General features: G+C 36.1%; 2 protein-coding genes across 4 annotated transcripts in view; both read right to left on the reverse strand.

The window, feature by feature from the left end:
* XRN1 (5'-3' exoribonuclease 1) overlaps window positions 1-3028 on the reverse strand; it is a 117847-nt gene extending 114819 nt beyond the window's left edge. For both annotated transcript variants that reach the window (XR_011496620.1, XM_014852041.3), the window contains exon 1: window positions 2505-3028. Coding sequence is in view for 1 of the 2 variants with exons in the window: in XM_014852041.3 (XP_014707527.1) it covers window positions 2505-2579 (75 nt within the window). In the remaining variant the exon portion in view is untranslated. The remainder of the gene's footprint in view (window positions 1-2504) is intronic.
* A 1023-nt stretch (window positions 3029-4051) lies between these two features.
* ATR (ATR serine/threonine kinase) overlaps window positions 4052-21771 on the reverse strand; it is a 108694-nt gene continuing 90974 nt past the window's right edge. Inside the window, exons 40-47 of one of the 2 annotated variants that reach the window (XM_070493461.1) lie at window positions 20282-20482; window positions 18523-18666; window positions 16062-16212; window positions 14739-14895; window positions 14473-14626; window positions 13094-13245; window positions 9264-9369; window positions 4052-4267 (exon numbers count right to left, since the gene is read on the reverse strand). In XM_070493461.1, the coding sequence (XP_070349562.1) occupies window positions 4094-4267; window positions 9264-9369; window positions 13094-13245; window positions 14473-14626; window positions 14739-14895; window positions 16062-16212; window positions 18523-18666; window positions 20282-20482 (1239 nt within the window). In that variant the 3' untranslated portion in view covers window positions 4052-4093. Of the gene's footprint in view, window positions 4268-9263; window positions 9370-13093; window positions 13246-14472; window positions 14627-14738; window positions 14896-16061; window positions 16213-18522; window positions 18667-20281; window positions 20483-21771 lie in introns of those variants that run through there. The other variant, XR_011496619.1, reaches the window with a different exon arrangement.

Raw genomic sequence — 21771 nt, forward strand, 5'->3', positions numbered from 1 at the left:
ACATAGTAGATGTGCAACTTCCTTTTGGATTTTCTATTTTCCTTTTGTATTTTATAATCTTTCTGTAATCTCCACATTCTGGTCTAGTCTACTGTCCTCAACTTTAAGGAAAGTACCTTTCTTTTAAAGCAGGCAATGTTTTGCTCGTTTTGCTTTATTATTATTCTTATTTATCTATTTATCTATTTTGCTTAACTTCTTCCTCACTCCCAGTCCTTCACCAAACAAGAAATGTGCTTACAATAATATAACGCTAGCACCAAATATTATGTATCTCTGTATTCCTCAATCTTATGGTACATAAGCTTTAAATTCAATACAGATTTATGAAATAACTGTAATTTTATACAGTTATAACATACTCCCACCAAACTACTGAACCACTCCATTAAACTAGGCATTGAAAATGGTTCTAGGTGTCTAATTTACATATTTAAACATGAACAAGTCTTTTTTTTTTAAAGATTTTATTTTTCCTTTTTCTCCCCAAAGCCCCCCTGGTACACAGTTGCATATTTTAGTTGTGGGTCCTTCCAGTTGTGGCATGTGGGACGCCGCCTTAGCACAGCCTGATGAGTGGTGCCATGTCCGCGCCCAGGATCTGAACCTGCAAAACCCTGGGTCGCCTAAGGGGAGCACAAATTTCACCACTCGGCCACGGGGCCGGCCTGCATTATCATCCCTTTTTTTTTCTGCTTTATCTTCCCAAACCCCACTGTACATACCCCCTGTACATAGTTGTACATCTTAGTTGCAGGTCCTTCTAGTTGTGAGACGCGGGACGCCGCCTCTAGCCTGAGGAGTGGTGCCATGTCCTCACCCAGGATCTGAACCCTGGGCCGCCGCAGCGGAGCGTGCGAATTTAACCACTCGGCCACGGAGCCGGCCCCTGCATCACCATCTTTTAAGTACTGCTTGAGAGAATAGCTGGTAACCCTTTGTAACATTTGCTTTTTGTTGTTAACTATGAGAACCAAATGTTTTTTGAAAGATATCACTTTAATGAATCAAGTTTTAAACCTATTCTTAGTATTCATGTCATAAAGCTGCCTTAAAGAACTGATTTTTGTTCTTCAGTAACAAAATTCCTCAGGATGGAGAGAATCCAAGATACTTTCACCAAACCAAATTCTGTGCCAGAGAGCACAGAGTAAAAATATTACTGAACAAACTTTGTATTATTAAGTCAGTCTGAATAACAATCACAATTTTTCACTTTAGAGATAAACTGACTGATGCATGGCAGGTACTCAAATGTTTGTTGAATGAAGGATCCAGGAAAAGCCAAAGTTATTTGTCTCCATTTCTGCAACGTACTAGTAACCTTTTTTACCCTCTTCTCTGAAGAAATGTCTCCCTAAATCTAACTCAAACCATGTTTCAAATAAATTAAACTACCATGTTGGACTTTTTGGTAAGCTCTTCCTCAAATACCATATCTGATTGTAATCCAATAAACAATCTTTTCTGGAAGTTTAACCCTACCTTCACGCTTACAGTACTTTTTAAAGAGATGAAACCATAATTTAAAGCCAGCATGATGGTGTTCACTGGATTATTTCCCCCCACTATTAATACCATGCTATCCATCATAACTAATTCAATTAACTATACACATTTCAAAGCTGGTTTTTTTTTTCTGCAAAATATAAAATGGACAAGAGATTTGATGAAATCATTAAATGTGACAAATACTAACCTGTCACCCAAAGTCTAGCTTACCTAATAGATTACTGCTTTCTATTCTCTTTCCACAGTTCCAATACATAAATTACATTCTTGGAATCTACACATCAACATTGCTCTGGGGTCATTAAATACCGAATATTGTGACTACTTATTAGTACTCTAACAATCCGTTTCTCTCTCTCTCTCTCTCTCTCACACACACACACGCGCACACACACAAAAGCCGCCAAATAACGTCCTCTGCCCCATGCAAATGTATTTTTGTTTATCTTGGGATGGGGGATTGGCACGGTCTTTGGGATGATGCAAACAGAAAGGAAAGGTATCACAAACATGAACCATCAGCCACGTCAACAGTCCAGGCATGGGGGTGGGGAGGGATGCGGCTCTGGATAAGGAAAGTAAACAAGACGATGCGACCGCGGAGGCGGCTGGGACTGTGTGCACGGCGCGGAGGTGCTAGGACCTCCCCTCCGGCTTCGCCGCCTCTCGGGGAAGGCCGCCCGCAGCGCCCTGCGGAGGGAAGGGAAGCGCTCACTGCAGCCCTCCTCCCCGACTTCCCTTCCGAGCCGCGGGCGGCCTGCAGGCAGCCGAGCTGTCAGAACGCCGCGATACCCCGGCTCGGCCCGGACGCGCGGCCTGCGGCCGCGCCCCCATTCGGACAGAGGGTGACCTCAGCCCTCCGGGCCCCCTCCCTTCGCCGCTCAGCGGCCGGCGCCGGCAGAGAGCCGAGGCCGGAGAGCCCAGCGCCGGTGGAGGGCGGGCCGCGGGGCCCGGGTCCTCGGCTTCCCGGCCACCCCCGCTCGCTCACCCACCTGATGCTCTTTCACTACTTCGCTGAGGCAGGGATACCGCTCCGAGATCCATCGGTAAAACTTAGGGACTCCCATTTCGACCGTCCACACTGACTCCAGTCGGGGCGAAACCGAAACCAAACGCCCCGCCGGGGCCTACGCCGCAGCCTGCGGCCGTCGCTCCGCGGATGACACCACTCGGCCCGCCCGGCCGACCATAGAGAGGCCGCTGGCTAGAGCGGCCGCCGCCGAAGCCGCGCGCCCGGGGCGGGGCTGAACTACGGCTCGGCTCGCCGCAGCCGAGTGCCCGGGGCTGCTTTTCCCGGCGCCGCGGCGTTTGGCTGCCTGTGTTAGACTGGCTTCTGAAAATGTCAGTTGCTAGAGCTGTGCGCTGTAAGCCTCGCGAGGCCGCTGGAAGAGTAGAGAACAATGAATTTTGTCCTGGTTGCTTCTGTGTCCCGGGCTTGCTAATCTCAGTATTTTTCAACACAGATTTGGAAAGGTCTGGTGATTTATTTGGTTTCGTTTGTTTATGTTTGGTGAGTGGGCAGGTTTTTTTCTTTGAGGAATATAAATCTCCAGCAACGTTTTGTTTAAAAACGTCCTTTTCCAAATTATTTGTTGAAAAAAATTTTCTAATTCCCCTCCACCCCCAACCCAACTTCGTCCTTTAATTCTTAACCTTAAGCCTTCAATAGGAAATTATATAAGGTTTACTTTTCACATTCCTGCCTCCGCGTTATCGTGTTTTCCCCATCACACTTTCGACTGTACAAAAAAGTAGAATTCTATCAAATGAACAAGTGAGATTACCTTTGTTATAAAAAGTTTTCCATTTATCTGAATGTAGTAACCTCATTGCTTTGTAATTAGCATGAATTAATGGAAACCTTCTGCAAGAAAACCTCCGAAAAAATTTAACCACATTAAAAAATTTTTAGATTTTGAAATCTCAGGAAATCTTAAGTATTGCTGTCTTCTAAGACCACTGGATTCTGCAATCTGGTACACTTTCAGTTGGCAGCATTTTTAAAATTACAGAATGTTTATATAATTTTCATATTCATGCTTGGCTTATGCGTTTTTACCTATCACACTTCCACAAGACAAAAAAAGAAAGTTTTATTAAGTGAACTTAATGATATGCTATTTATGTTTTTATCTCTTTTACCAGACTGTCAGTTCCTAAAAGGCAGGGGAAGTAGCTCTGTGCACAAATCTAGCACAGTGCTTTGTCCACAGTATTTATTCAATATAATGTCGTTGTTCAATGGAGTCCGTATGCTGGCTAGTACTTAAAATCAATGAAAGTCGTAAAATGAAATTAGGTTGACTTGTTTCTTGCAAATACATCTTTTTACAACATAAGAACATATGATGTTTCATTTCTCCAGTTATAATACACAGTATATATTAAGAAAGCAGTATATTTCTTAATGACAACATATATTATCTTAAATATTATTAACAATTAGGGAGAAATAATATGAGTTGCTCCGAGAACATGAAGAAACTGACGTACTTTGGAAATGAATAGATACATAAACCACACATTGATACCAAATGCATTAATTTTAGATAATTAACATATTCTTTGAACTAATTTCATTTCACATATATGGGGTCCAACCAAGGTACATTTGGCATAGTAAGTTTTCATCAGTAGCTTCTTGTATAAGGTAATGCACGTGTCCTTCAATAGATAATGGTAGCCCTGTCACTCTATTTCGGGTCTTGATTACACCTTGCAGTCTCTGCTCGATGTCAAGAACATGAGTCTTTGCCTAAAAAGAAGAAATTGAAAATCATAAAGGCTAAGGACTCAATGACATGTGAATGTTGATAATTTGGAATTACTATGTTTCTGTTACTTAACAAATGTTAATATCATTTTACTGTTCATTACCCCTTTTCTAAGAGCAAATACAGACAAAAGAGAGAAGAAATGAAACAAATACAGTAATTTGAGATATTGATTTTAAGGCTTGCAATGTTGATCCAACATCAACTGCTTGGACATTTTTCTGGACTAAATGAAATACTGGGGAATCTCTTCCACATAATTCTAGAAAAATAATAATTTAAAAAAAATCTACCCTAGAAAAGAAACACTGGAAATATAGAACATCGGGAAAACAAGTGATAAAATAGCAGTATTAAGCCCTCATATATTAATAATCACTCTTGCCTTGTTAGGAAACAAGGAAAGCCTCAATAAATTTAAGAAGATTGAAATCATATTAAACATCTTTTCAAACCACAATGCTATGAAAATAGAAATCAACTACAAGAAAAAATTGGGCAAGTCACAAATATGTGGAGACTAAAAAACATGCTACTGAACAATTGGCTCAATGAAAACATCAAAGGAGAAATCAAAAAATACCTGACGACAACTGAAAATAAAAACAGAACATATGAACTCTTATGGGATGCAGCAAAAGTGGAGCTAAAAGGGAAATTTATAACAATACATGCCCACCTCAACAAATAAGAAAAATCCCAATAAGTAATCTTAAACTACACCTAACAGAACTGGAAGAAAAAGAACAAACAAAGCCCCAAGTCAGCAGAAGGGAAATAATAAAAATTAGAGCAGAAATAAATCAGATAGAGAGTAAAAAGACAATAGAAAGGATCAATGAAACTAAGAGCTGGTTCTTTGACAAGATAAAACTGACAAACCTTTAGCCAGATTCACTAAGAAAAAAAGAGAAAAGGCTCAAATAAATAAAATTAAAAATGAAATTACAACAGATACCAGAGAAATATAAAGGATTATAAGGGATTACTATTAAAAACTATATGCCAACAAATTGGATAACCTAGAAGAAATGCATAAATTCTTAGACTCATATAACCTCCCAATAGGGAATCAAGAAGAGAGAGAGAATCTGAATAGACCCATCCCAAGTAAAGAGAATGAAATAGTAATCAGAAACTTCCCCAAAAATAAGAGTCCAGGACCAGATGGCTTCCCTGGAGAATTCTACCAAACACTCAAAGAAGATTTAATACCGATCCTTGTCAAACTATTCCAAAAAACTGAAGATGGAACACTTCCTAACTCATTCTATGAGGCCAACATTACCCTGATACCAAAACCAGACAAGGACCACATAAGGAAGGAAAATTACAGGCCAACAGAGCTGCTGAACATAGATGCAAAAATCCTCAACAAAATATTGGCAAACCAAATACAGCAATACACCATGATCAAGTGGGATTTATACCAGAGACACGGGGATGGTTCAACATCTGCAAATCCAACAATGTGATACACTACATTAACAAAATGAGGAATAAAAACAACATGATCATCTCAACAGATGCAGAGAAAGCATTTGATAAGATCCAATATCCATTTATGATAGAAACTCTCAATAAGATGGGTATAGAAGGAAAGTACCTCAACATAATGAAGTCCATGTATGACAAACCCACAGCCTAAATCATACTTATATGATGAAAAACTGGAAGCCATCCCCTCTGAGAACAAGAACAAGACAAGGGTGCCCACTCTCGCCACTCCTAGTCAACACAGTACTGGAGTTTTTGGCCAGAGCAATTAGGCAAGAAAAAGAAATAAAAGGTATCCAAATTGGAAAGGAAGAAGTAAAACTCTGTTTGCAGACGACGTAATTATATATATAGAAAACCCTAAAAAAATCCATCAGAAAACTATTAGAAATAATGAACAACTATAGCAAAGTTGCAGGGTACAAAATCAACTTACAAAAATCAGTTGCATTTCTGTACACTAATAACAAACTAGCAGAAAGAGAAGTCAAGAATACCATCTGACTTACAATCTCAAAAAAGAATAAAATATCTAGGAATAAATTTAACCAAGGAGGTGAAATATCTATAAACTGAAAACGTAAGACAGTATTGAAAGAAGTCAAAGAAGACATGAAGAAATGGAACGGTAGTCTACACTCATGGATTGGAAGAATAAATGTAGTTAAAACGTCCATATTACCTAAGTAATCTACAGATTCAATGCAATCCTGATCAGAATGCCAATGACATTCTTCACAGAAATAGAACAAAGAATCCTAAAATTTATATGGAACAACAAAACAACCCAAATAGCAAAAGCAATCCTGAGAAAAAAGAACAAAGCTGGGGGCATCAGAATCCCTGACTTCAAAATATACTACAAAGCTATAAGTAATCAAAACAGCATGGTATGGGCACAAAAACAGACACACAGATCAATAGAACAGCATTGAAAGCCCAGAAATAAAACCACACATCTACAGACAGCTAATCTTCGACAAAGGAGCCAAGAACATCAATGGAGAAAGAAAAGTCTCTTCAATAAATGGTGTTGGGAAAACTGGACAGCCACATGCAAAAGAATGAAAGTATACCATTATCTTACATCATATACAAAAATTAGCTCAAAATGGATTAAAGACTTTAATGTAAGACCTGAAACCATAAAACTCCCAGAAGAAAATAAAGGCAGTACACTGTGACATCACTCTTAGCATCTTTTCAAATACCATGTCTACTCAGGCAAGGGATACAAAAGAAACAATAAACAAATGGGACTACATCAGACTAAAAAGCTTCTGCAAGGCAAAGGAAACTGTGAACAAAATGAAAGACAACTCACCAACTGGGAAAAAATATTTGCAAATCACATATCTGACAAGGGGTTAATTTCCAAAATCTATAAAGAATTTATGCAACTCAACAACAAAAAAACAAACAACCTGATCAAAAAATGGGCAGAGGGGGCCGGCCTGGTGGCGCAGCAGTTAAGTACGCATGTTCCGCTTCAGCGGCCCGGGGTGCGCCGGTTTGGGTCCCAAGTGCAGACATGGCATCACTTGGCACGCCATGCTGTGGTAGGTGTCCCACATACAAAGTAGAGGAAGATGGGCATGGATGTTAGCTCAGGGCCAGTCTTCCTCAGTGAAAAGAGGAGGATTGGCAGCAGTTAGCTCAGGGCTAACCTTCCTCAAAAAAAAAAAAAAAAGACAAAGGATATGAACAGACATTTTTCCAAAGAAGGTATACAGATAGGCAATAGGCACATGAAAAGATGCTTGACATCACTAATCATCAGGGAAATGCAAATCAAAACTACAATGAGATATCACCTTATACCTGTCAGAATGGCTATAATTAACAAGACACGAAAATAACAAATGTTAGAGAGGATGTGGAGAAAAGGGAACCCTCATACACTGCTGTTGGGAATGCAAACTAGTGGAGCCACTATGGAAAATAGTATGGAGATTTCTCAAAAAATTAAAAATAGAAATACCATATGATCCAGCTATCCCACTACTGGGTATTTATCTGAAGAATATGAAGTCAACAATACAAAGAGATATGCACCCCTATGTTCACTGCAACATTATACACAATAGCCAAGATGTAGAAGCAACTCAAGTGCCCACAGACTGATAAATGGATAAAGAAAATGTGTTATATATACAATGGAATACTACTCAGCTATAAAAAAACACAAAATCATCCCATTTGCAACAACATGGATGGACCTTGACAGTATTATGTTAAGCAAAATAAGCCAAACACCATATGATTTCACTCATATGTGGAAGATAAACAAACACATGGATAAAGTGTATAGATTAGTGTTTACCAGAGGGGAAGGGGGTGGGAGGGTGGACCAAAGAGATAGAGGGGCACATTTGTATGGTGACAGATAAGAACTAGACTATTAGTGGTAAGCACAATGAAGACTATACAGAAACTGATATGTAATAATGTACACCTGAAATTATACAATGTTATAAACCAATATGACCTCAATAAAGTAATTAAAAAAAACTAACGAGTGCTCTAAAGGCACTTAATGTTTGCATTAAACTTTTACACAAAGAAGAAAGTGGTTAATGACAGATTTATAATTTGGTTAATGAGAGAGATTTTAAGACAAGAAATAATAAATAATACCTATACTTACATTAAAATATATATATATACACCTATCCTGAAAGTGTTTAAGACAAACATTTGAATGAATATTCTAATAATAGCAACAATATGCTAATACCTAATATTTAGATTATGTTTCTATGTGCAAATGGGAGTTCTAAGTGAGCTACTTGGAATTCTACACATTTCTCTCCATCAAGAAAGCATATCAGAATGCAAAAGTGAGAATGAAGTAATTACAAGAACAATCTTCAATCTATTCTAACTTATTGAAAATAACTATCTGCAAAATTTGAGGCTTCAACTAATATTAGTAAGGACTGAACTCTACATATTAAAGCTGAGATCCGCTGCTTTGCAAGTTCAGGCAATTTGTGTTCAAGTTTTTCCCACTCTATCTCATAATTGTCAACTGTCTATGTTTTGTGTTTTTTTAATTTTCCTTTCTCCCCAAAGGCCCCCAGTACATACTTGTGTATTTTCAGTTGTGGGTCCTTCTAGTTGTGGCATGTGGGATGCCCCCTCAGCATGGCCTGATGAGTGGTGCCATGTCTGCGCCCAGGATCCAAACTAGCGAAACCCTGGGCCACTGAAGTGGAGCACATGAACTTAACCACTTGGCCATTGGGCTGGCCCCATGAATTGTCTATGGTTAAACAAGTGTCTTGGACTCTGATTTTATTACACTAATGATAATAATGTTAACATTAGTAATGACAATAAAGAAAACTTATGGCATTGTCATACTAGAGAACTGGATTTCAGAGTATTCAATGGTCAGCCACTGATAGTATTTAGAATCAGTTTTCATTTGTAGAGATAAAGAGTATCAGCTCATATCAAGCTACATCTTCTACTAACCTTCTCATTGACAACTTCCCCAGTTTCATTCAGTGGTGCTTTGGAATGCCCTTTCACTGGTTTACTCCATTCCACAAGAGGATCATGTAGAAAAGTCTTTAAGACACTAAAATAGAAACAAATATTACGGTAATAATACAATGTTATCTTTGTAAAAAGAAATCTCACTAAAGTCAACACTTAAGGATGAGAAGCTAATGATAATATTCCTACAACACACATTACTACTGTTTTAATACAATGTGAAATTACTGTTTGGGGGTGAAGTGAGGGAAAGGAAAGGTTAGGGAGGGAAGAAGCAAGATAGAGTCAGAGGTGTTCTTGGAGAGTAGAGTAAGATGAGTTTTGTGTGCCGTCTCTAAATACATACTGTAAGCTGGTAAATGAATATTTATTGAATAAGTGAATTTTATCCCCTGCCATGTCTCCAATGACCATAAAATAGCTAAAGCTACCATATAGACCCAGCCCAGATCTTTCGACTGTGTTCTGGATGTCAAATCTAACTACTATGGGAAAAATCAACTTTGATATCTTGCAGGTACCTCAAATTCAATATTTTCAAAACAAAACTCATGAGCCTTCCCCAAACTATGTCTCCTATAATCCCCAAACCAGTAAAAAACAACATCATTCACTCATTTGCCCTGAAGAAAAATCCAGGAATCATCTTTGCCTCCTCTTCCTCTTAATACCCAATTCCACCTCCTAAAATCTCTTTAGAATCCCTCCAATTATCTCCATCTCCACTGTCACTACCTCATCCAATGCACCATCATTTTTTCCTGGGTTACTGCAACAGTCCTCTAATAGTTTCCTGGCCTCTAGCCCAAACTGGAACTGTAATTTTTCTACAGCACAAATCTGATAATCTCATTTCATTTCCTCCTCTTCTTCTTTTTTTAAATTTTCTTCTTAGAATCCTCCAATAACTTCCAGTTGTTCTCAGGGCAAAGTTTAAATGTGTAAACTGGCCTCATGTGGATCTTTCATAATCTAGCCCTGCTAGTATCATCTTAGCAGCACCTCCTTAAAGTCTACCCTTTAGAATACAGTATTGCATTTTTCAGGCAGGTCATGCCTTCACTTGCCTTGATATTTTTATCACTCAAAGCACTCTCTTCCCTTTGGCATGGTCAACCCTATTTATCTTTAAGGTCTCAATTACTTCCTCCAGAAATTATTTCCTCACTTCCCCAGACTAGTGGGGGCTCCTAGTAAATGTCTCACAAGACATTATACTTCCTCTTTCAGATAATTGCCTTTGCCTATATCTAACTAACTAATTGTTCTACCATAATGCCTGGTAGACAGCTTTGAAGTAAAAAGGTGAATAAATGAGCTTTAAAAAACTACTTCCCACAGCTAACATTAGATTTAATGGTGAAAGACTGACTTCTTTACTCCTAAGATCAGGAATAAGATAAGGATGTAGACCTCTCACCACATCTACTCATCACTGATCTAGCTAGGGCAATTGGCAAGAAAAAGAAAAGGCACTGAGACTGGAAGGGAAGAAGTAAAACTTTATATGCAGATGACATGCTGTTGTTGAGAAAAAATCTTAAGGTATCTACAAAAAATAACTATTAGAACTAATAAGTTCAGTAAGATTGCAGGATATAAGATCAACATACAAATATCAGTTATATTTCTATACACTAGCAATAAACAATCCAAAAATGAAATTAAGAAAAAAATCCCATTTAGAATACATTAAAAAAGTAAAATACTTAGGAACATATTTTTAAAAGGTAAATACAAGACTTGCAAACTAAAAACTACAAAATGTTGAAAGAAATTAAAGACTTAAATAAATGGAAAGACATCCCATGTTCATGGATTAGAAGACTTAATATTGTTAAGATGTCACTATTCCTCAAATTGATTTACAGGTTCAACGCCATTCCTATCAAAATCCAGGCTTTTTGCAGAAATTGAAAAGACGATCTTAAAATGCATATGGAAATGCAAGGGACACGTAATAGCTAAACAATTTTGAAAAAGAAGAAAAGTTGGAGCACTCATTTCCTGATTTCAAAACTTACTACAAAGCTACAGTAATCAAGATAGTGAGTTGCTGGCATAAGATTAGACATATAGATCAATGGAATAAAACTGAGAGTCCAGAAATAAACTTTTAGATATATGGTCAATTGATTTTCAACAATGTGCAAAGGCAATTAAATGGAGAAAAACAATCTTTTCAAAAAACGGTGCTGGGACAACTGGATATACACATTCAAACGAATAAATATAGACCCCATCACACTAGATACACAAAATAACTGAAAATGATCAAAGTGCTAAACATAAGAGCTAAAACTATAAAACACTTAGGAAAAAACACAGGTGCAATTCTTCATGACTTTGGATTTTACAGTAGTTTCTTAGATATGACACCAAAAGCACAAATAACAAGAACGAAAATAGAGAAATTGAACTTCATTAAAAGTAAAAACTTTTATGCTTCAAAGGGCATCATCAAGAAAGTGAAAAGACAACCCTCTAGAATACAGTATTGCATTTTGTATGAGAGAAAATGTTTGCAAATCATACATCTCATAAAGGTCTAGTATCCAGAATACATAAAGAACTCTTACAAATCAACAATCAAAACACAAATTATCCAATTAAAAAATGGACAAAGGAGGGGCTGGCCCTGTGGCTGAGTGGTTAAGTTCGCGCGCTCCACTGCAGGCGGCCCAGTGTTTCATTGCTTCGAATCCTGGGTGCGGACATGGCACTGCTCATCAAACCACGCTGGGGCAGTGTTCCACATACCACAACTAGAAGGACCCACAACAAAGAATATACAACTATGTACCGGGGGGCTTTGGGGAGAAAAAGGAAAAAATAAAATCTTAAAAAAAAAAAAAAAGGACAAAGGATTTGAATAGACATTTGTTTAAAGGAGATATAGAACTGACCAATGAACACATGAAAAGATGGTCATTATCATTGGTCATTAGGGAAATGCAAATTAAAAGCATAATAAGATACCATGTGATACCAACTAGGTTGGGTAAAATAAAAACAGACAATAACAAGTGTTGGTAAGGATGTGGAGAAACTAGAACCCTCAGACATTGCTGTGGGGATTGTAAAGTATTACAGCTGCTTTGGAAAACAGTTTGAAAGTTCCTCAAAATGTTAAGCTTAGAGTTAACACATGACCAGCAATTCTACTCCTACGTATACCCGAGAGAACTGAAAACATGTATCTACATAAAATTTGTTACTCAATGTTCATAGACACACTTCAGAATAGTGAAAAGGAGGGAACAATTCAAATGTCCATTAACTGATGAATGGATAAACAAGCTGTGGTATACCCACACAATGGAATATTATTTGTCAATAAAAAAGAATGAAGTACTGATACATGCTACAGCATGGATAAACCTTAAAAACATTATACTAAGTGAAAGAGGACAGACACAAAAGGCCACATGTTGTAAGATTTCATTTATATATGAAATGTCCACAATAAGCAAATCCATAAAGACAGAAGGTAAATTAGTGGTTGCTATGGAATGGCGGGGGAATAGGAGCGTGGAGTGACTGCTAATTTCTTTTGGGGGTGATGAAAAGGTTTCATAATTAGATAGCAGTGATGGTTCCACAATCTTGTGAATATACTAAAACCACTGTACTGTGTACCTTAAGAGTGAATTTTATAGTATGCAAATTATATCTTAATAAAGCTATTAATAAAAAAATCTACTTCAACCAATGTAAAGTGGCTTCTATATAAAGAAAACATACTTAGGAACCAATAATTGCATTCAAAGTTACCGTTAAATTATTTACAAAATATAGATGACTACCTCATTAAAGGCTCTCTCTGATCTCGCATCAGCCTCATTGTAACTTCACAAGCTCTTCGAAAAAGACCTTCTGTTCCCATAGGACCCATTCCATTAACCATATTATGAGTCAGGCGAAATGGAACAATTTCTGGAACTTCAAAGGTTTCTCCCTTAAAGCAATGCATTTCATTAAAAATTAACAGGGTTGTTAAAACTTTAAAATATTTATGCAAAAAATTTAGAACTTCACATCTAGACCCTTTTAGCAAAGAGCAAACATACTCTCAAAATAGTTATATTTGTAACTCTGTTAGAGGCCTAGATCACGAAGGAGCCATATGACTCTTTCTTTGCTTTTGGGGAACTTAAATACAACCGCTTGGATAAGATCTAGAGGACGGATGGACTCACCTTTCAGTGAATTACTATAGTGAATAACATTATAGAGAAATTTTTATGCATTCAATCTTTAGTCTTATATTAACTTCCTTCATGTCGTTCTTGAATAATATAAAGTACAAATAAATATTCTCATATTTTTCTTCTTTTCTTTAAGAGTTTCACTTTTAAACAGGAGGGGAAAAGCAATAGCCAAGTGTTAGAAGCTCACATCCCTCAGACAGGAAATGTTACAAGTAATATAATGAAGTCCAGTTCATTTATTTTTCACCATTCTCTAACCTGCCTTTCCTAGGGCTTTTTCATCCCTCCAATCAGTTTCCCTAAATTTCTCTCTTATATGATTTAACCTATACTAGTGCTTTATCTTTAATTTGTTCTGTTGGGTCTGTGATCTTTCTTGGTTTCCTGTGATAGCAGAAAGCAACCCAAAGAGAATGGAGATGAAGAAAAAAGTGAGTTTACCTACCAATCTGCCTTCCAGGATCACAAATTGGAAAATTGGAGGGGGCCTTATGGAGAATCCCATCACCTTACTTTATTCTCAGGCCCCACTCTAGATTTACACAATCTGAATGTCCTGGGATGTTTCCTAGGTATCTGCACTTTTAAAAGGACTCAATGATTCTGATATGCTGCCAGGTTTGGAAATAATCACATTAAACTACTCTGTCTCTGTAAAACTGAATCTCAGTAAAATGAACTGATCTGCCCATGTTCATACAAGTAAGAACTAACTGAGTTAGAACTTGAACACATGCTTTTGGACTTCCAAGTTCAGTGCTGGTTTTACTACATCAATCTTCTGAGTTCTCTCTATCCTAAGTTGCTTTACTGAGGGCTATGGGATCCACTGATCAAAACCAGTCAACAAACTCTCAGTGTGACTCAGCTGTGACCATAATTGCTACCAAGGCATATGTCTATGAAGAACAGCTGTTGATGAAGGGAAATCAGTAGAAAATATACAATTAACTAGAGTAAGTCACATCACATACCTTATTAAAGAGACAGTTGAAATCCACATGTACACATTCACCAGTCAAAGAATCAAAGAGGATGTTTTCACCATGACGGTCTCCAAGGCCCAGGATATAACCAACCATTGACATAACTGCAGTGGAACGGCAGTATGCTGATCTGCTACTGTACCTGAAAGAAACACAAAGCCTATCAAATATCCTTATGTCATATGAGGCAACATAAATCTAAAACATTTTTTAAAATCCAACCATAATAATGTATTATATTCTTGGTAACTTACCATGATGTAGGATCAGGGAATGTTCTCAGAAACCACTCATGAAAAACAGGAGGATGCCTAGGTAGGAGAAATTCTCGGAATACTTTGAGTTTTTCAGACAAAGCTGCCGCCTTTGGTAGCATACACTGGCGAAGTTCTTTCCCTGTCATATAAACTCCTGCAAGGTAGAGTGATTTCTATTAATTACACAAGCCAAATAAGAAAAGGTGCAATTTTTTTTGTTCAAATAGGACAGGAAACATCTTCTTTTATTCCAACTGCTTATCAAAAGCAATAATAAATGGAAAATTTTCAATTATTCATAAGTAAATTTATCTTGACACTATAATAAACAATAAACACATTACCTTAATACTTATCCAAAGTGAAGCCTCTTGATGATAATTAATGTCAACCAAAACCAATGTTGTGGAATCAACTCCAGAAGATACCACTCAGAATAAACCTAACGTGAATAGTGCCCACGCAATTGTAAAAATGCTGCAGGCCTCATTAAAATTATAGTGATCTTGTTGTTAGTCAGCATGTAGTATAGGTCCACATTGAATTATTACTAAGAAACCTACAACGGTGCTCTGAAATAATTTACTCTGTGTGAGGGCTAGCCTATAAGATTCATAGTATACCTGATTCTTAAGCTAATCTTATACAATGCAAATCATCTGGGGAAGCAGAAGTTTCATTCTAGCTAAATTCCCTTTTCTTTCGCTGATAGTGAAAAATTAGCTCTCATTAGCTACAATATATTTACTTATTTGCTAAAGTCTAGTATATACAAAAAGTAGTTTCAGAATTGCTAACCAATAACTCTGTGAAAAACAAATTTCAAATACACTTTTGTAAGCTACCTCAAATTCTTTAGAGATGAAGATAGAAAAGGAACCAAAACATAAGAAGGGGGGGGCCAGCCCCGTGGCCAAGTGGTTAAGTTCGCGAGCTTTGCTTCGGCTGCCCAGGGTTTCGCCAGTCCAGATCCTGGGCACGGACATGGCACCACTCATCAAGCCATGCTGAGGCGGTGTCCCACATGCCACAGATAGAAGGACCCACAACTAAAAATACACAAGTATGTACGGGGGGTTTTGGGGAGAAAAAGGAAAAATAAAATCTTTAAAATAAGTGAAAAAAAAATGCATAAGAAAGGAAGGAAAACACTTAAGTACTGCTGTATATAGAATCTCATTTGACCTAAAAGTTTCACTATGGCTTATACCAAAAAAATATACAATGACATACGTTAATAACAATTATACCCATATTATATGTGTTAGCAGTTATTATACCTATATTATATACTCATATTGTAAGAATTAATTTTAGTACCCTTTTCCTTATATAGTTTGGTCAGAATAGGTCTCAAACCAGCAGTGTTGTTAACCCATTCAATAATCCCACATTCATCATTCAGTGGAATAACTGCGTATGTTCGGATATGAAGTTCTCTTCTACGAGATTCTGCATCTTTTCTTAAGCACTGTTAAAAAAACACACACATAAACTTAAAAATTAAAAATTTCTAAACGGTATGTGAAATATATCTAGAGATTGTTCATTTTATAGCAATTTCGTCAATGAAAGATTACTATGAAGTAGATGAATAATTCCTCATAATGGTAGTGCAGGAAACTACTATGAGAGCATCCCTAATATATTTCCAAATCATTAAAGATGTCTTCCAAATCATTAGAGTCCTTCTTTTTAATTATTCACTATGAATTTGACCATACTGTGTTCAAAAATATTATAGTTGTATATTTGACAATGACAAAATACTCTCTTATTTTTTATTGCTTTCAAGATATTACTGAAACACTAAGTACTTAGGCACAGAGACTACTGTTTAATTTTGATTATCTCAAAAATGCATGAACCAAAGAGTATGAGTTTTATGATATCTCCAAAATATATTTCTTACTCTTGCAGATTAACATTACAGCTTCACTTGAAAAATTATCTCCTAGCAGAAGAAAGCTTTTCATATCTCATCTGATTAATCCTGAAATATATTAGGTAAGGATAAATAGTATTTTGTTTAATTCTGGAACGATGTGAAATAAACTAAGCACACATCTAAAATTGTAACCTGTTCAATTCAAAACTGCAATTACTGATGAAAAACACATTTTAAACTCTGGGAATAAGTATGCTACATAAATGTGAACAAAACAATACGGCATGAGAATCACATGTAAAAATCAGTGTGTGGCTTTCTAGACTAGCATAGTAAGACTGTAGTTTTTCACCATCAGGCTATTTTATTTGACCACGTTAATGTGGGGGAACAGTAATGAAATAACTTAATCAGTAACAAAGCGAATTAAGATAAATTTATAAATAAAAGCCAGGCCATTTCATACTCCCAACCAGAAAAACACTCAGGGAGCTTCGGGACGAACATACTACTGATTTAAGAGTCAGTAAATTAAGTTACCATTTACGAAACAATGTTTTAAATAAAAAATATTCCTTCCCTTCACATTGCCTTTGAAATGGGTTTTTAATGTGGTATTAATTTTTTAATTTTTTTAGTTAAACTAAGTGTAAATCATAATTGTCCTTTTTTAAAAAATGATCTCATCTGCTGCTATATCTTTTCTATGTTAAAGGTCCATAACTTTTCCTGCTAATAACAGAGGTACCAGTGAAATGTGGGGAGGGGATGGAAAGAAGGGACAAAAAGCTTACAGAAAAATAGTAAGATTTCATCTTTCCACAATATGGTTTCATTTTCACCAATGGAAAAAACAGATCCTATGCATTTATAAATACCTGGCTACAGAATAATTCAAAATACCTAAGCCCATACATTTATAATAACCATTTAATGAAATTTCTCAGAGCATCTCTGGTAAAAATCAAGCACTTAGCAATAGAAATGAAAAAATTACTAATGATCACCTTTAAACAGCATGTTGGTAAACATAGAACCTAATTTTTTTCTAGAACTAAAACAAAAAATATAAATAAATCTGATAGAAAAAGTATATTATAGATAATGTAAACATTAAATAAAAATATTTTACCTCTTTAATATGTCTTATACATTTTTTTCAACATGCTAAAAGTATCTTATTTTTAAAAAATTAAGTGAAACCAGCATTCCACTTCTGGGTACATACTCAAAAGACTGAAAGCAAGGACCTGAATAGATATTTGTATACCTCTGTTCATAGCAGCATTATTCACAATACCCAAAAGGTGGAAGCAACTCAAGTGTCCAGTGATGGGTGAATGGATAAACAAAATGTGGCACTTATACGAGCTATCTAGAGTAGTCAAATTTATAGAGAGAGAAAGCAGAATGGTGGTTACCATAGCCTGGGGGCATGGGGAATAGGGAGTTATTGTTTAATGGATACAGAGTTTCAGTGTGGGAAGATGAAAAAGTTCTGGAGAGTGATGGTGGTGATGGTTGGACAACAATGTGACTGTACTTAATGCCACTTAACTGAAGTGGGCAGTTAAAAATGGTTAAGTTGGTAAATTTTATGTTATGCATATTTTATCCTCCCCTCCAAAATTAACTGAAAATGAAATGAAAGGCGGTACATTTCATTCCCTCTTTTTTTTTTACATTATGTAAGTTCAGGTATACATTATTATATTTCGATTTCTGAATAGACTACGTCGTGTTTACTACTCAAAGTCTAATTGCCATCTATTATTGTACACACGTGCCCTTTTACCTCTTTCACCCTCCTTTTTAAGAGTGATCTATTTACATACTGAAAAACCCATATCACAGTGATAGTAATTCTAAAATAAAAGCAAACCATCTCCAAACCTTATTAATCAAGGAATTGAATTCCATTAGTCTACAATCCTTTCTCAGATCATCTTTTGGCTTACACATCATGATGTAGAACTTTCCATCTGATCCTTTTAAAGAGATCTTCTTTGGTTTCTGAAGAGAAGCAAGAATTTCCACCTAAAAGATAAGTTATATACAAATTAAGGTCAAAAATTCTTTGTTTAAATTTCTATATATGATATAAATGCTGTGTTACATAACATAATAAAAAGAAAAATAATATAATAGCCCATATTATGCAGCAAATTTTTTATTTTAACAACTTCTTTTATCTTAATTATCTGATAAGAATGGTTGCCCATGAGTATAGACACATTTTCACCCATTAGGGACGGCTATGAAGTAAAGGATTATTTTATCAGCAATATAAGTACATACACATCCAAATTTAGGCAGCCCCTTAAAGCAGTCATAATGTTTAAAAGATTTTTGAAACAGTTTTTTAGTACCCTTTTTCAGAGCCTGAAACACTGTTTTTAAATGTTTTTAATGGTAAGAAATGTTTATCAATTGAAGGTAACTTGATTTTTGAAAAAAACTCCTCCAAAATCAAGTCTACCTGATGAGGTGAGTAAATAAGCTGAATACTATTCTTAAGTTAAAAACAAAGCATGGGGGCTGGCCCAGTGGCACAGCAGTTAAGTGCGCATGTTCTGCTTCTCGGCGGCCCGGGGTTCACCTGTTCAGATCCCAGGTGCAGACATGGCACCGCTTTGCAAACACCATGCTGTGGTAGGTGTCCCATGCATAAAGTAGAGGAAAATGGGCATGGATGCTAGCTCAGGGCCAGTCTTCCTCAGCAAAAAGAGGAGGATTGGCAGTAGTTAGCTCAGAGCCAATCTTCCTCAAAAGCAACAATAACAACAACAACAAAAAAACAAAGCACGACGATAAGTAATAAGAATGATTTCATTGGTTTTGTAACTGGCTCTGAAGCAGTTAAACAAACGTTTTCAGCCATGGAAGTATTGGAATATAGAGTTTTGAAAAGTATTTACTTAGAAGTGCTCTATTACCATTTCTTTAAAATAGTCATATATCATACTTCAAAATCAAGAATCAAGCTTGTCCTAACTGAATTTCACTTCCTCCCAAAATACAAACAAAAAGTTACATTTTGTTCTCCATTTGTAGGACAAAAGAAGAATAGGGAAAAATCAAATTGTAAAGAAAATCAAGATTACAGTCATGCTACAACAATATGATCTTCTGAAAAATCAAAATAGTAGGCTGAACATGGGATTTTTTTTTTTTTTGCTTATTTTTAATATCCATGATGGCAGCTTTAAGCAATGCTGAGCTATCCACCTGGGCCATCTGAATTAGCTCTCCAGGGACAAGTCCTTATTTTTTTTTTCTTTTTTTTTTTTTTTGGTGCTTTGATTACAAAGATGCATTGGACTGGTCTGTTTTCCTAAACTCTATTATTTTTAAGGTGCAATTTTTTTTTAAAGATTTTATTTTTTTTCCTTTTTCTCCCCAAAGCCCCCCAGTACATAGTTGTATATTCTTAGTTGTGGGTCCTTCTAGTTGTGGCAGAACATGGGATTTTTGGCACTTAATTTTGTCCCAGGAGTATAAGAGTTTTACTTTTCCATATTTCCAATTATTTTTTTCTTTGCAAATAAAATTCACTTAGTCTCGGAGAAAAACACTTTTGAACTTAATTTTAAAATTTTAACTTAACTAAATTTTAAAAACGTAATTACAGTTATGTAAAACTGAAGTTTACCGTATCATCAAAGCTTGCAATATAAGCCCAGTGCCCAGGAAATGGATCATGGTTAGCATGGGCACCCGGAATTGATGGAAGAGTAGGTATCATGACTGATTGTAAAGGAATGAGGATTTCACTAAATGTTGCTTCTTCTACCAGCTTTTTAAGCATTTTAAAGTGAGTGCTCATGCTTAATGTGGAACTACTTCCATCCACCTGGGGGAAAAAAACAGTACATTTTAATTTCTCTGTTTACCTTGATTTACAGAACCATTAACCCTTAATTTTACCCAAAACAAAAATTTCACTTCTACTATATCATAATTACAATGGTTTAGCTATCTGTAGTTTTCTAAGTATTTTTATACATCATCTCACTTTAATCTCTCTGTACTCTTTTACCTCATCAGTAATAGGACCTACATCATAGGACTGTTAAATGACTAAAGGAGATAATAGGGGCCTACAATTTATTATCAGACATTACAAACTCCAAAGAGCTCTGTAAATCAAACTTGTTTTTTATACCAAATCTCATTTGGCAGCAAAATACCTGAACTTTTCCCTTAGTGCAAAGATTAATATGTTTCACTGCAGAAATAATTACGTAGCTGATTACAGGATACTCTACCAGATGACTCTCAGTGGTATTAATATAAAGTATATGGACTGTATTACCTTTAAAAATCTGAAAAACTTTGAATTCCTACATGTAGCTAGCCAAAAAGGTTTAGATGAAGAACTGTAAACTTGTACATGTAAATCACTTAGAAAAGTGCCAGTGTTTAATAAACGTTGGCCATTATCTTAATACTGTCACTGATAATGTCAACTGCATCAGAGGTGAAATGGGATTAATGCAGATAGCAAAAACAGATTACTCTTTCAAGATTTTTTTGATGAAGGGAAGGTGAGAAGCAGGATACTCTGTATTTTCTCATCTATAGACAGTTAATAGAGTGAATATGTGCAAAGTGAAATCTACCTATTTACCTTATAAAGAGTCTCCCTCTCCCTCCTTATCGCTACCTCATCCCCACTTTTACCTTTCCCACACATTCTTTATGGCTTTGTTCCCTCTAATTTCCTAGGTAAAATAGTAGATTACTCTTGTATGTCCCTATTCTAGCCATAAGTCTACTGAAAAAAGTGGTTATTACACAGATGATAACCATTTGCTTAGCTCCCTAGGAGACTATGAGCGCTTGAAGGCACGAGAACATGTCTTATTCATCTTTGTTTCCCTCAGCACAGTGCTTGCCCCCTGGTAGGAAATGAAATATGTACCGAAAGAAAGAAAACAAAAACTCCAAAATTCTTTCCTCTCATGTATGTAGGCTAATGTACATAAGTTTTAAAAGTTTAAAGATATGACAGAAAACAATCACAGAGACAATTTTAAATGAGTGTTTTATAGACTTACATTTTTAAGGCTTATTTAATATCTTCTACTTAAAATTATTTGTAATGAAGATGTATAATATACTCTCAGAAGAATTTATATT

Source organism: Equus asinus, chromosome 21 (genome assembly GCF_041296235.1).
Source record: "Equus asinus isolate D_3611 breed Donkey chromosome 21, EquAss-T2T_v2, whole genome shotgun sequence".
Lineage (NCBI taxonomy): Eukaryota > Metazoa > Chordata > Mammalia > Perissodactyla > Equidae > Equus > Equus asinus.